This window comes from Mastigoproctus giganteus, chromosome 10, assembly GCF_048544385.1.
Source record: "Mastigoproctus giganteus isolate SK-2022 chromosome 10, ASM4854438v1, whole genome shotgun sequence".
Lineage (NCBI taxonomy): Eukaryota > Metazoa > Arthropoda > Arachnida > Uropygi > Thelyphonidae > Mastigoproctus > Mastigoproctus giganteus.
The window spans coordinates 73,933,717-73,950,613 of NC_143584.1; the positions used below are offsets into that span (position 1 = coordinate 73,933,717).

General features: G+C 37.6%; 1 protein-coding gene across 1 annotated transcript in view; it reads right to left on the reverse strand.

Annotated features, from left to right (window-relative positions):
• The window catches only part of LOC150079086 (beta-alanine transporter-like), a 167,953-nt gene that overhangs the window by 53,748 nt on the left and 97,308 nt on the right, over positions 1-16,897 (reverse strand). Inside the window, exons 2-4 of the mRNA XM_090382827.1 lie at positions 9,138-9,241; positions 6,812-6,966; positions 5,382-5,550 (exon numbers count right to left, since the gene is read on the reverse strand). Of these exons, the coding sequence (XP_090238953.1) occupies positions 5,382-5,550; positions 6,812-6,966; positions 9,138-9,241 (428 nt within the window). The remainder of the gene's footprint in view (positions 1-5,381; positions 5,551-6,811; positions 6,967-9,137; positions 9,242-16,897) is intronic.

Consider the following 16,897-nt stretch of genomic DNA (forward strand, 5'->3'; position numbering starts at 1 on the left):
AAACTTTGCAAAACTAGATTGTTTCCTATGAATTTAATGTTTTAAAAGTTAAAGTTCTTTATTTTAAATTAAAATTAATAAAAGTTTAAAATTTTATTTTAAATCAAATTTTAAATTTAATAATTTAAAAATGGTTTAACCTTTCGAAAATAGTTTTAGCTTTTTGGAATTTAATTATTACTGTACAATACAGAGACAAAGGAAAGACATGAATATTATAAAAGAAGAGAAAACACCCTTTCTCTTAGACACTGAGTGGACAGAAATCGTGGGATACCTACCTACTAACTGGTAGGCCCACCTTTCGCCCGGATAAGGGCAGTCACACGGCGAGGCATTGAGTCCACTAGTTCACGAAAGCGTTCCACAGGTATATCCATCCATCCATGCTTGCTGCACTGCTGTCCATAATTCCGTCGCATTCCTGGGCGGAGGATCCAAAGCTCGGACTTTTCCACAGCATCTCAAACATACTCCACAAGGATTATGTCCGCTGAAAGAGGAGGCCATTCCATGGTGGTAAAATCTGCGGAATGCTCTTCGAACCATGTTATAGTCACCACGCTCTGTGGGGAGGCGCATTGTCCTGTGGGTGCACAGGACAATGCGCAGGCTGAACAGGATGGCACGATGGCCATGAAGGGATGCAGATGGCCAGCAAGGATGGACACGTAACCTAAACTGTTCAGAGATGGGTCTAGACGTACCAGAGGTCCCAATGCGTGCCAGTTGAACATTCACCAGACTATTACCGACCGTTCACCTGCCTGATCAGTTCCTTGTTGACATAACGGGTGCATAGCTTTGTGCGGTTTTCGCCAGATACGCACCCTCCCGTCCCCTCGAAATAACTGGAAATGGGATTCATCGTTACAGGAGACCTGTCTCCAATCATCCAAGGTCCAATGCCAATGTTCTTCCGCCCATTTGAGGCGTAGAGTCCTGTGTCGTGGTGTTAGCAATGGGACTCGGCGCTAATTGGAGGCTCCCATAACCTATTCTGCTAATGATCGCCTGATGGTCTTGGTGGAGACGTTTTATTATTATTATTATTATCTTTATTTTCTCCTAAGAGACACCCGCTTACGGCTATTAACCAGGGAGTGCACATTCATATATACAAATATAAGTTATAAATATAATTATCCATTTATAATTTATACATATCATTATCTCAATAAATTATACAAATCATACATTGTATAATTAATTATATTATACATATCATTGCCTTATTTTACATGACAGGCAGATAGAAAGAGAGCACAATCATAATTTGTAATTTTACTAGGAATTAGAGGATGTGCACATCTATACCACTATTTACAGCGAGTTCACCGAAAGATAAGACGTATAATGTAAACATAACAGGAGCATAAACAGTCCCGACCAGTTCATTCTTCATTTCCTGCATTCTGTTCTGTTTTCATTTGTGGGCTTCGCTCAACATTTATAGGTGGAGTAATGCATTTTGAAACGTTTCAGTTCTGTACCTCTTCTCTGTGCAAAGCTTTTCTGGAAAGAAAAGCTTTGCACAAAGATGACGTACAGGACTGAACCTCTTGAAGATCGTTGTAGATCTTAATGGTGTTAAAATGAAAAAATCGCTGAAGGCTTCCCAGCTGTATGAGTGCGCTACTGAGTGGAGGGGATGGTGTCCTATTCGCCCACCTTTGCGTCATACGGGGCCGAGTCATCAGGTAGTCAGTTTTCGGAGAGTCGAGTCTCCCGGTCAGCAGTTTTGCAAGCGTGAAAATGTTCTTGGTGACAATTATGTGAGACCAAGGCGTGACATCCAAGTTGGCATATAAAATAGCTCTGGAGATTGTAAATGGCTGCGTAGTGATCCTGTTTAACCATCTCAGCATTCAGTACTCTAAACCCTGGAAAGCCTTGATGGTAGCATCTGGGGCAGAAGACCAAATCTGAGATGTGTAGAGCGGATGACGCATCTTAAAATACATTGTTTTACAAGATCAAGGTTCCTGATACCTACCAGTTCCTGTCTGGAGGTCCATAGTAGTCCATAAAGGAAACAAGACAGCACAAATGGTTTTCGCCAACAAGGCATTAAAGAACCACATATCAATAAGCGTGAATGGCAGACTAGGATCAATATGTGTCCTGACTTTTTTGACCACGCTGCCATTCACGCTTATTGATATGTGGTTCTTTAATACCTTGTTGGCGAAAACCATTTGTGCTGTCTTGTTTCCTTTAATCGGAGCCACATGCAATTAAGGTATTCTTGCAACTCGGTGATTTTGGAGTTTGCTTCGTTGTTGCGTTGTAAGGATGTGTTTTGGTCATTCGAGGTGATAAAAAATTTCAAGTCGTCTGCATATACGACAAATTGTTTTTGATTTTGGGTCAGGAAAGGATGCAGTGCTGTTGCAAAGAGAGTAGCAGAGAGGACACCACCTTGTGGGACTCCCCTGTTAACTTAAAAGGTCCCTTTGGAAATTCCATTTATGGCAGTGATGTGTCTCTCCCTCAAAGAACTCTCTATTATTGCTAATACGTGCCCAGTTATATGGAAATATTCCTCCAAGATGGTAGTAACAGCCGAGATGGATTTACTGTCGAAAGCGGATGCAACGTCTAAGAAGATAATATCTAATCGGGTTCGCCCGTTTTCGGCACCTCTCTCGTTGAATTCAGCAGTGATTTGTGTTACTGTCGCTTTCTGGTTGGCTGAAACAATGCGAGACAGATGTCGACGGCCACGTTCATCCACCTCCTTTCTCCGCCCACAACGCTGTCCACGAGGAGATGTTATTCCGCAAATGGCGTATTCCCGATACACTCTTGATACTGACGAATGGGGGTTGTGCAATTTCTGTACCCCCTCTGCGAGAGAGTGACCCATGCGTCGAGCACCCACTGTCATCCCTCTTTCAAAGTCGGTTAACTCACGACATTTATCCACACTGACATCGAATTATCGTCTACGTGAGTACAGTGATGCAGCGTACCTATATACCTGCCAAGCGGTGGGTTCGTCCACTAACGAGAAGGGGTGACAGCGTCGCATTGCCAAGGAGCCAGGTATCCCATGAATTATGTCCTTTCGGTGTATTAGTCGCAGAAACTGCAATTTGTATTAAAAGAAACAACCTTGATAAGAATGGACGGAAGAACCCAGCAATAGGTTGTCCACATATTGCACTCCAAATATGTAGCACATCCCTATGAGGAATATTATTGCCATTTGTTTGTAATGAGCTGCTACCAACTTGACGACTGTTTTGATCGCATTGCCGTCCCATCAAATAATCGGTAGGAATGAAATCATTTCAAATTTGGCCAAGCTCTGTTCGTGTATAAAGATACTGTGTGAAACACGTCAGCTGATAGCGGAAGTAAAAACTTAATCAAGAAGTTCTAAGTAGAACTAATGAAGATTTCTGCCTTGCTCGAGATAAAATCTCATTTATCGGGATACCAGATAGTCCACCTCCTACTCACATGTACTGCGGAATTAGTTTGGATCGACCTGCAGACGTAGAAGTTATTAATGGTGGGCCACACACAAATATAGCAAGCTCACCTGCCACTTTTAGAAAGTAGGGTAGAAGAGCTTGAAAAGCTTCCTGCTTAAGAAACACGATGATATTACGAGAAAACCTAAATGTGCCTAAATGGTTTGTTTAAAAAAGCGATTCAAAAAATTATTTTTAAATACAAACCTTAGTTTACAAGCTTAGTACACCCAAACAATGTTTTTTATATTATTAAATACTATATATTGCTAATAATATTCCTAAACAACGAGAATTTAATATTTAAAGGATAAATTAGAAATACTTCCTAACATAATTCAACTTCATTAAATTCTTTATTACTGACATAAAATAAGAACTGAACCACTTGAAATTATGTAGCATTTTAATACAAATTTTCATTGCCAATTTAACTACAATTCGACAGAATTTAATTGATAATTTATTCCTCTTTGACAACTGATAATTCAGTCTATAAAGGTGACCCTGTGAAATTCCGTGTAATTGTTTTAGGAGATGGCTAAAGTAAGTTTTATTACTTCTAGTGCTACATTTAATTCCAGAATGACAACTGATAAGAGAATTAGTTAATTAATTATGTCAAATGTGCACATTAATCTAATAACATCGAACAATTTTCAGAGTTTCCTGCATGAGGACCATCGTGGATAGCACGGTTGATATAATCATCGTCCTCCTCATGCCCGATGGAAAAGACCAGAGTTCGAATCCCGTCAATGAGGCGAGGAATTTTTAGGGGTCTTTTTCACAACGTGGCTGAGAATTAGTCAGGCGAGGGAAGCATGGTTTTTTTCTCCCAGAAACTGAGGTTTTTCTTTCGGCAAATGGAAATTGACCACAGAAAACACGCAATTTGCAGACATATTATAAGACATTATAGACATATTATATATGTCTCAGGCGTGGGTCATGGTTTTCTTTCCGAGAAACACTCGGATTTTTCCATCCAGAAAACCAACCGAAGAAAATATGTAATTACAGACAGTTTAGCCTCATAGCCTCAGTTGCTTTGGAACACTCACATAACACAACTACAACATGGGCCTTCTGATGTCACACGGCGATCCTCTCTTACTAAATATTGCAAGAAATAATTTTTCTTTAAGTGTATTTATGTTGGTAAGTCCAGCATCTAATTATTTAAATAAAAACATCTTAAGGATTCAATTTTTAAAAAAAATTATTTCGTTTTGTACTTGGAGTAGTGATATCAGGGAACTGACAGCCACAATGCTGCATGGGGCGATGTCACAGTTTATTTTCTCTTGGTAGAAAAACTCTATATTCCTCTGTCTGAGACCAGCTTAAAAATCCCAGAAAAAGTTCTTTCCGTCAGCGACGGTGTACGAAGTTAGATCTTTATCTGCACTGGTGGCAAGTGACATGATAATGAATAGCTCGATGTACAAAAGCTGTTCGAAAAATTCGAAGGGGAAAGAAAATCCCCCAATGAATTAAAAATGAGAAAAAAATACTCCATGACTTTCAAATGAACTTTACAGATAAAAATGACAAATATTTAAAAATAATATAAAGAATAATTATACTTTAAAATCTAAATAAAAAACAAACCTCATTAAATTAATAGTTGCCTATTAAAGTATGATGGGAAAGGGATGTGGATCACCATTTTCAATGATTTTATCTTTTGCTGGACAAAGTAAAAACTGCTTATTTCAGGCTACAACGTATGAATTCCATTAATAAGACATTGATTGCTGCATCTAATTGGATTTCTTTTTTTTTATCACAAGAATGATGCAACTGAACGAAAGAGTTTAATGGAAAAGCTTTGTATTTTCAGCAAAACAAACAAAACGTACATGAATTGAGAAGAACAAATTATGGCTAACTTACCACCAGTACAAGAAGAAGGCTAGAAACGGTACTGAGTTAGCTAAGGCCAGATGAGACCATTCTCTAATGAACAGGGTTACAACTGATAGAAGTAAAACTCCTAGACTCCGTGCAAGACTGCTCAAGATCCACATACGTCCACGAAGACTTGGACCGACTATTTCCCTTGCTATATATAAAACATCTTGCTTAGTAAAGTTGACAGTTTCATATAATAAAAGTTTTATAAACAAAATGACATTTAATGATGATGGAAAATTTTATTAATTAAAAATACTTCAAAAACACCAACGCGTGAAAATTTTAAATTTTCACTCGTTGGCTTGGTGATTGAGTGATCGACTTGGTGATCCATGGCTTGGTGAGTGAGTACAGCTTTGTTCGTCAGTCGGTTTTGCATTTAAAAATGAGAACTGACACGATGCTTTAATTTTCTCTGTGTTCTCCCAAATGACTCGCAGTGAAAACATGAAAACACCATGAATAACCGACTAAGAAAGGAGCATAGTAATCATCACTTCCTATGATTGAACATCTTTCTCACCGAAGCCATCAGTGCACGGTTTAAAGATTACATCACCGTAGTACAATTATATAAGCCATTGAACTTTAACTAGAAGTCCGAATTTGTCTTCTGAATTACTAATTATGCTAGCAAGTATGGAGTAGAATCAGAGAGAAAAATAAGCAAAGCCTACGCTGCTTAAACTTCATACTTGGAATTTCCTTCAGAGTTTTGACATCTGATTTAATTACCTGTTTTGTTTTGTTTTTTTTACCAAACCGGTCTTACGCGTTTGTTTAACCTTTTCACAGCATCTCAGTTCCAAATGCGCTGAATTATGTATGTCTGTCTGTGTAAGGTAATGCGATATCTATCTAGCAGAAGTTATTTGGTTTCCAAATGATGACTGCAGGATAAAAAACCCGCTGCATCTTCAAATCAATACGACACGTCTCTGGTCGTTGCCACAACTCTGGTTATGTTTTGCCCACTAAATGCATTCCACATTATTTAGCAGAAAAAAAAAAATGTCGCCTGCGAGATCAAAGCGTGGAGTCTGTTGCCCGAGTGCGCTAATATCAGCAAGGAGGAGGAGGAGTTGATTTATCGGAATCGGATTTTTGTAAGGGAACGTAGTTAAAGGTCTCGAGGCTTCCTCAGAATCATAAAACAAACACAAGCACAATGTTTATGTCATCATATCTGAAGAACAAGTAATCATCTGTCTTTAGAAGGGCAGTAGAGACCGCACGCAGTAATAATCTGTGCACTATTTCAGATTTCAAAAGATGTGAAGGGAGGAATGACAGGTAGATGACGAGAATAGAGTTTAAAAGTGGATTTTAGCAATTATAGCAACAGAAAGAGCATTTTTGAGCACATTAAACTTACTTAATGTTTACTTACATATTTAATATTTACTTACCTAAAGAGGACGGCGTATTTAAGATTGCTGGAACTGTTATTCCTAGCAAAAGTCGCACAATCGCGAACCACAAGAAGTCAGGTACAAAGGCAGTGACCATTCCAAATGTACTCTGGAGGGACAGAAAGAGAAAGAAACACATCCTCTTTCCAAACCTGCAATAGTAAACCATGGACTGTATCTACTAATCTAATTATGTAATCAATTATCCGTTATATTTTTATATGTGAGATTCCTAATCACTAAATTTTGCATAAGATCAAATTGCCCCGCTGTAGATATTTTAATATAGCGACCCTGAATAATTATTTATTTTGTAAATAAAAATTTGCTTTAATGAGACACATGGTTGGACACTGAGGAGTTTATTAGGTAGCCAAAATGAATAGCCCCTCTCTTAGCTCTCAGAACAGCCTGCATTGATCACAGACTCAATGAGGTGTCGTAAGCGCATCACAAGGATAAAATAAGGATGCTGGTCCACATTGACTCAATTGTTCCAATTGGATAGTTGGAGATATTTACTCCGAAAAGCTCGTGTTGCCTCATCCCACAGTTTTCAATTGGATTGAGATCTGTGATGGTGGAGGGTACTGCAGCTCATGTTGCTGGAACCCGTTAGGCAATTCTGGCAGTGTGACATTATCTTGTTGTGGAAGAACCCATTCGCAAATTCACGCACTGCAGCCATGAAGGAATGTCACGGGTATTCCTCAACAGGTGTACCAGGGGGGGGATCACTGTGCACCACGAAAAGACTCTCCACACCATTACAACGCCACGATTGTTGATACCCTGCAGGATGAGTCCATGGACCCATGCTGTTTTCGACATATTCATTGGTCCCCCCATTTAAAGTGAAACAGAAGGAAATGGGATTCTCAGATCGTGTAACTTTTTTTAATTCGTCTGGTGTTCAATGTTAATGTTCTTGAGCTCACTGTAACCGCACGTTTTTTTGGTTTGTCGACAGGTCTGGTACCTGGTGTCGGTTCGATATCCCATCCGTGAGAAGGTACGATGAGTTGTGCGTTCTAAATGTTTCTGGTTACCACTGTTGTATTCGATTTTTATTTTACTGAGTGTATATTTCTGTAATCTTGCGCAAGTCTTGCCGGCCTCCACTCGCCTCTCGCATCAGTTAGCTGTTTTTTACCACAGGATCGCTTGTGGCCGGATGTTATTTAGTTACTGGACCAATCATGGTACACTCGAGATACGGTCGCACTTATAAACCATACCAGGTTACAGTTTCTGAGATATTCGTATCAAACGTCCGACACTGACTACCATGCCACGTTTAAAGTCACTTTTTCAGCTTGTTCACTCTCGAGCTGAACTGTACGCATAAAGCATCCCTCCGTTTTGTCCGCCTGCTTTATAGGGCATGTTACGAACACGACATGCTTCCCTTATTGAAGGAATGTTCCATTTCATAAAAAGGGTCGGTGCACCTAATAAAGTGGGTATTGAGTGTATATTAAGAATAATGAGCTGATTATTTTGAATTTTTTAAGTAAATAAAGTTTCCGCTGTTCTCTAACTTCAGAATTATAATAGCTAATACCGTATGGCTTCAGATAAATTATAAATTTGGAGATAGTTCTCGGAATTTCTTATAAATTTTTTCTCTCTTGAAAGATACCCAAGCAATACGGTATGTACTTTTAAAGAGATCGAACGCAAAGGAAAAAGGAAGGCGTAAAGTTAGTTAAAATTTAATCTAAGCGTGAGAGAGAATTCAGAATAGAAAATTCCATCCAAAGATTTTAAAAATCCAAAACAAGTTTTACCTCATTTTTTACTTCGCCTGTAATGAAATCGTTTATGGATGTTATACCATTAATTCGTATTATGAGAATATAGTTTTTATAATTATTACTGTTAATTTAATTGTATAATTTTATTGCAGTTTATTTATTTTTTTAAACTTTAGGCTTTATAAGTTGTTTTATTTTTAAAAGAATATTTCTGTTCTTTCAATTTTTTTATCCATTAATGTATTCTTAAACAAAAACGGTATGAAAATATATAATTAAAATTATAAATAAATATATATAAATGTATAAACATATTTCATTTAGTTATTCAGCAATATATATAAATGTATAAACATATTTCATTTAGTTATTCAGCAAAGGAAAAGATATTGTATATGAGGGTAGTAACTAGCCGCCCCCTGAAGTGTACTTGTAATGAAATTTATCTAACAGGTAAATATCTAATCGTACACGAGTCATTAAACAGTTCAATGAGTCGCATACGGAAGAGGAGGAGATAATAACAGTACGAATAATAAACAGAATTGAAAAAGGGACAAACTCACCTGTTGGAAAGCACGAGGTACAAACATTGACCCAGCAGACCTCCAAATATGAACAAAGAGAGGGCTAAGACTGGAAGCCATGCTTGATCGCACACCAGGTCCCACTAGACGGAAACGAAAAAAAGAAGGCTCTGTTAGAAATGAGTTACCGTGTCAGGGAATTGGAAAATTTATGCGTGGATTGGCTGATTTATTATACATAATGACTACTGACAAAGAGAAGATGCTTAATACCTCTGAATTACGTTAAAATTCAGTTTACGTTAAAAAAAGAATAAAAAAAAAAAAAAAGCCTGTTCAGGAATTTTATGTAATCCTTGGAAAATAAAAATCCTCGAACCCAGGCCTTTTCCACAACTTCTTGAAAAGGACTGAGTTCGAGTCTAGGGCTACGAAGTTTGCACTTCTGAAAACTCGGATATTTCATCCTGAAACAGGCAAAGCCAGCTATAGAAAATCACAGTTTACGGATACAATGCTTTGACGCCTCATGTTCTTACGTTCCTTGGTGCAGAGTCAATCAATCGGAGAAACCAACCAATCAATCAACCGGTAACAAGATTTTTTCGCTGACAAAGAAATGGCCGAGTACGTTAAAGAAAAGACTTCGAATAACTGAATTTAAAAATATGACTAGTTTCTGTTTTATATCCTTACATGATCACTTAATTCAGAGGAGTTTACAACCAACCACTTCGACGATGAATACATAATTGTTAACCGCATTTAGCAGTTATTCGAGTTTTAACCACAGTCCTCTAAAACGCAAGCACGTGGACTCTCTCTCGAGCTTGCTTGCAGCTTTTAATATAAAACACTTGACTTTTGCATAATGATTTAGTAATAATTTGCTTCATTTTATTTTAATTTAATTATAACTATCGCTTAATTAATATAACTGATCAATTAAAACAGCGTTATTAATAATTAATTACTTAAACAATTCCATTGAATTTTTATTAAATATAACTTATTTAATTTCTAAAAAAAATAGTTATTTAATAATTACACGAAGTTAAATTAAATTATCTAATTATTGAGTAATAAAAAAATTATAATTATTCGACAAAAAGAGGTAACGTATCACATTATTGAAGCACGTTATAAAACGTGCTTTTGAAAGACGAACTAATTTTTGCTGCACCTCGGAAGATGCGTTAGTTCATAATACTTGACATAAATAAATAAAACTTTATCTGTCCAGTTCTGGAACCGTGCTCAGGGAGGACGGTTGCAGAACGAGCACAGACCAAGAGTTTTTATTTATTCATCCATTCATTTAACATGGAATGGATTCAGTTTGGAATGCACGCGTGACAGCCAATAACAACCGACGCTCTCGCAATTAGGCGCGTGTTAATCGCCAAAGCAACTCAGGCTACCAGGTGTCTGTAATGGCGTGGATTCATGGCTCGGTTTGCTGAACGAAAGCCAGGCTTTCTCCAATTTCAGAAAAATTCAACTTTCCTGGAGGAATAAACGGAAAACCTTCGCCTGACACCGACTGACTCAGCCACGTTGTGGAAAAGACCCATAAAAATTCCTCGCTTCATTGACTAGATCGGAATTGGGGCCTTTTCGGAGGACGGTGATTATATCTACTTTGCTACTGACAATGGCGACACTCTCACAACATTAGGTGTCAATAAACGTGCCCTGAACTTATTTATCCACGGAATGCTGGACACAGACTGGTTAAAACACTGCCACGCTAAAATGCTGAAGTGATCGACTTCCAAAGCTCTCTGATGTCGGTCAAAAGCAGTCCGTCTCATTCAGTTAAGTAGTTTCGTAATTACAAATTAATCTGCTTAATTCTGGGTGATATCATGCGCTCGATTTCTCGTCAAGAGCTCTCGAACAATATACACAGTAACAGATTACGATGACGACGTATAATGGGTTATGATATCTTACCTGGTTAATTATATATTAAATAATATTACTTATTAAATATAAATAGAAACTGTTGTTTTATCAGCCTCGCAGCTTTTGACCGTCGACTCCAATTTAACTCTCCTCTTCAGGTTACGCGATTCAAGTCCGTGGTTACGCGATTTCGGGAAGAAGGACTAGGTTCCCACAGGAGTCATCCAGGGATTTCCAGACTGCAGATCGACCTTTGAATTATTTTATTTATTTATTTATCGCATGGAAATTCTTACATCTCACAACAACCGCTCCATCAATCAAGAAGAAATTACAATATCTCACATCTCAGACCACACAAATCTACTCAATTCTGTTTAAGTTCACAATTAGTCATATTTATAATATTAAAATAAGAATTATTAAAAAAAATTAACAACTGTATAACGTTTATACAAAATTTATATATAATAATATATATGGACTACTAGAATTGTATGTCCAAGTAGTTATTAATATAATCAATTGACATGGGCGTTAATTCCAGGAAGTCTCTCGGATTCGCTTGGTAAGCCCTAAGGGGACAGTCCTGTATGATGTGTTCGATGGTCTGCCTTCCGTCACCGCAATCACATCCTGGGGCGTCAATCCATTTCCACTTGTACAATGCATCAGCACATCTTCCATGTTTAGTCCTAATTCAATTCACTTTTGACCATATTCTTCTTAGGGAGATCAAATCCATCAGGTTTCTTGGTTATGCATGTTAAGGCTGCTATATCTAGTGATCGGTGGGGTTTCCATTCAGTAATCAGATCAAATTTGCACTTATCAATTTCAATGCTGTTCTGACTGAAGGTTTCCTAGAAGGTAGTCTTTCCATTATGGTATTAGCAAAATCATTATGGATTGGTAAACTTGGGATCTCCATTATTCTTTTATATTTCCGGAGAAGAGCTGCAGATCGACGTAGATGTGGAGGAGGTATGTGGCTTAGAATTAGTAGCCAAAAAGTAGGGGTCGATCTTATTGTCCCAGTAATCAACCGCATAGCATAGTTTAATTGGGTGTCGATTAATTTGACATGTGAACTGTTTATCCAAATAGGGCCGCAGTATTCTGCAGCAGAATACGCTAAGCCTATTGCAGTACAGCGAAGCGTCTCTGCCCCGGGATCCCCATATCGAATCACATAATTTCTTATCATTGCTGCAGTCTTTTCCATATGCTGTTTATATGATAGGGTTCTATCCAGAGTAACACCCAAATATTTAGGGTATTTACTATTTTTTAAGCCAATCTGTTATACTAAGCAGCCACCGATGTTTGTCATTTATTCTTTATTTTATTTTACTTTCTTTCTTTCTTTCTATATGGAAAGTAAATAGGCGCTTATCATATATATATATATGATAAACGCCTAACGCCATTCACCATGTTCGTCTGTCATGAATTTCATTAAAATCAGAAAAATAGAAGTCTGTAAATCATTATTTGTTTGTATGGAAAAATTTTAAAAAATCGCAAAAATTAAAGAAAAATATAACACGCCTGAAATATAACGCACTGCATTCATTAGCGAACTTGTTTATAAAACTGTTTCATCAAAAGCATGTTCATATGGAGCGTAATTGCGAAAATTTCGCAATTCTATTAGTAATTTTTGCTATTCACGATGATGTTCAAGGCAATAAATAAAATAACGCAGACGAGTCTCTTTTAACCTTTAAACATTCAGTAACATTCTGCTTTCTGCTTTGCTTTAGTTTATTATAACATTCTACTTTGTATTCTATTTTATATTAAACATTCTGCTTTGCTTTAGTTTATTTGGTTTTAGAAAAATGACACCTGGAATCCATTTCGTTCATGAACAGTTTTCCCATTCTGGAATTCTGATAGAGAGAGAAATGTTTATTGCAATACGGAGATGATGATTTACATAATGGTGTGGTTGCAACTTCCCGTCATGGCGCAATGGCCAGGAGTTAACAATGTAAAATAAAGACGAAGTTGCCTGAATAAACCAAAAATATACAATAAAATACAAAATAAAGAAATGAATTGAGTATACTAAACATTGAGGGTGCAGACCAATTGAATTGAGTAAGAGAATATATTGATTGGGATTCAGGTTATAATAAGGTAGCGTTGGCGACCAACTACGGATTATTCATTTCTGTATTGTCGATCCTAACTAAACTTGTTGAAGTCGACATCTCGATCCTGGACGTGTGATAACAACTGCTGAGGAAGGAACCGGTCCGACAGGTGAATGTGTGTTTGAAGAGGGCATAGTTGCAGGGTTGCTCGCAGATGCGCCACGGCAATCCTCCATCCACAGTTGTCCCAGAAGGAGGGATAGGAGATGAGACCAGTCGTGAACTTGACCGTAATGACAAGTATATTTTTATCAATGAGTCACATGAGCCTTGGAATGTTGAGTGCGTTGGCCCTAGCGGTGGTTCGTAGCTGGGAATGTAGGCTGAGCTTGTGGCAAGCACACTTGAGGAGCTAATACTCGGAGGTTTGGTGGTAGAGGGAGATGCAGATGCTTAGAACTCTGCAGCCTAGAGAAGCGGGAGGTAAACTATTGTTGCGATATATCTGACCATGATAAATTTGTCTGAACAGAAGGCTGAACAGAAACTGAAATTTGGCTGAACAGAAGCTTTGGGTCGAATCTGATATCTAGGTCAATGTGATTTTGAACGAGTCAGACGGGAACTCCATTGAGGGCTGGATGGATTGTCGTTGGGTTTTGTGATTCCTGAGAAATCAGAAACCACGGTTTCTGATTTCTCAGGATTGATGGGTGGACCAAATTTTTTGAGGTAGGTAGATATTGATGAGAAAGTGGAGGTTAGCTCTTCTAAGATTTGGTGAGGATCTTGGTTTGCTTTAATTGGCGTGAGTATATTTAGGTCGTCGTCATATACCAGGGTATTCAGCTTTAGGATTACCAATGGAGCAATGAGGACGGTGAAGAGGAGGCCAGATAGTACTGCCCCCTACGGGACTCCTACAGAGATTACTTTGCAGTATTGAGCATTATTTAGGGCAGTTTCACTATGCGGTTCTGAAGCAAAGATGAGAGAAAAACTAAGATGTCCCACCTATCTGATAGTGGTTCTCTAGTAGCCTTAGGAGAGATGGGATGCGCACGGCATCGAATGCGGACCCGATAGCTACATAGGTGGCTGCTAGTTCTCTGTTCTGAAACGCTGTGAGGATTCTGTTATTAGTTGCGAGAAGATTGGTCACAGTTGATCTGTGTGGCAGTGCACATTGGATTTGTGGGGGCTGTTTGACCCATATCAAAGATTTGTTTTAAAAATAAGGTAAGAAAAGTCTTTTCTGTTTAAGAAATGTAGTAGTATGCGATACTTAGACTTCGTTTATTGTTCAAATTATATCTGCATGCATCAAAGCAGATGAGACTACAAAATCCCACAGATAACATCGTGGAAACATCTCATTATCTGCAATGCCTCGTTCTCCTTATGTTAATAAGTGAAAGATGCAGTTCATGATTGTAGATATATGAACGTGAATGCATTCCTAGTCCACAGTGTTTTCAGTTTGTTTCTTTCCTCAATAAAAACAAAACAAAACCAAAACGATCTTGTTCTTCTTAATACAAAAACCCGATAACCCAACTAATATACAAGAACTTATCCAGATGGTTTGCTCCATAAGATGCTCAAATCTATCGAATTTATCCAAAATACCATTATTTTTTAAGGAAAAAATTCAATTTAAAATCCCTGGTGTGATCATGAGAATTGGTGGTAATCAGAAAATTTAAAATTGTTTTAAATTCATTTTTCGTAAAACTGGATGCACTTAACATTTGGATGAATACAATAAATACTCTAATACAGTGTTGTCAGTGTGCTTTAGTGTGTTTTGTACTTTAGTGACGTGGTCCTCCGCAAGTAAACTGCAGTGTTTTTCCTAAGAAGCTATGGATCATTGAAAAACGAAATGTCTTTATACCCTATGGTAAACACAACATGGAAATCGAACTGCCTAGAAAATGATATTTGAAATCTCGAATCGCAGCAGTTAGCACTGCATTGTCGCGGGATCCCTCAAGATAAATCGATGAGCATATCATGGCGGATATCAAACTGTTTGAAAACTCCCGGCAGGATGATATCTTGGGTTTTCCTAAGCTTTCAGTAATGAGAAGATTTAAAAGAAGAGAAATCAGACTGTCAGAGAGATTCCAGATATTTTCCATTGTCTTTTATAATGATTCTCCGAGTGCAGCTGCCTGAAAGTATTTTTAAACTTCTGCTTCACGTTGTAAGGGTTGTATTCTTTCGATCTTTAACAAGCAAAGACAGATTTTTATTAAGAGATTAAAATACGAAATTGCAGGCATCATTATCTCTATCTACAACCGCGATCTGCCGTTGTGGACCAATAATAATATTTTTAAGGCTTAAAAATGAAGTTAATTTATATGTTCGGGTTGGCTGAATAAAAGACAAATGGAGCACGTGATCAGCCAATTCAATTTCCATTGGGAAAAAATCCACAGCACATTGTACTCTGTATTTAATTCTATTGTCTCAGGACAAAAGTAGGCAGGGCATGCCCTGACTTCTTTTATCCTGAAATGGGTCGTCATTGGCTACTGAATAATCACAATTTTCGATCCTTGATGATATTTTGGGCGTATCATTAAAAGTATTAATGATATGACACTGGAATTATTATTATGCCTTTTCCACAAATATTCAGAATTTTGATCTGATTACTCTAAGCTGTAATAAAATTATCACCAACTTCGGATCTTTTATATTTCTTGCTTTGTACCCTGGTGTAGTATTTTTTTGTTTGTTTTTGGTTTTATTTCACTTAAAACTCTGATTGAATTGAGGAAAGAGGGAAAAATCAGGTCAAATAATCAAATATGCTGGAGAGGAAACTTTAACGATCATTAAATGATTTAGAATTTGGCTGGCGACCAAACCTTCCAGAAAATTTTCGGCGCTTGTTCAACAGTAAATGGTACGAGCAGAAACCAAAATGACACTGACAGTGTCTTGATTGATTAATACAGTTAGTAAGGCTGAATGATGCAAAGAAGAGAACTTTTTCTCCATCAACCAAAAATAAATAAATAAAATAAAATTAAATAGAATATTCTTACTATTCCCGTCCAATTCTATTTTAAACGTAATTAGATCCACTGCCTCCACCAAATTTGGCGACAACTTATTCCAATGTTCGACAATCCGTTGCCACATATGAACTCACGAGATTCAATATTCTTTCATTCCCTGAGGTTTTATATTTGTGTCTCCTGCTTCGTGTTTCACCTACGAGGAAGAACAGACCTTCTCCATTCATTTAACTCAATCCCTTCAGTACTTTATACACCTCAGATCTCCTTTAGACGTCTGGTTGTTAACCCTTGCAGTCCACACCTTCTAAGCTGTTCTTCAAATGCGCACCGCTTTTAATTCATCGCCATCTAGTCACCTTTCTCTGAATCATCTCCTGAAGTTTTCTGTCTTTTTTTAGGTGCGGTCTCCAGATCTGAATACAGTATTCCAAAATGCGGTCTAACCAACGTCCTTCTCCCTTACTAGCAAAGCATAGACAGGACACAGTATGTCTTCCTAGGTGCCTGTTTAAACTGCATGGAAAGCTTCATGCCAGATTGAATCGTAACACTAAGTCTTTTTCGTCTTGAACCACTTTTGGCTTCTTTTTTCCTAACTTGTATGTGACTACAGGATTCTGTTCTCTGAATGCTAACCTTATATATAGAAGCATTAGCGTTTAGTTGCCGTTTATGCACCATGTATGCAACCATTCCAAATCTCTCTGATTTGCGTGCTTCTTTTAGGATTTGTTAGAATAGGCCAAAAAAT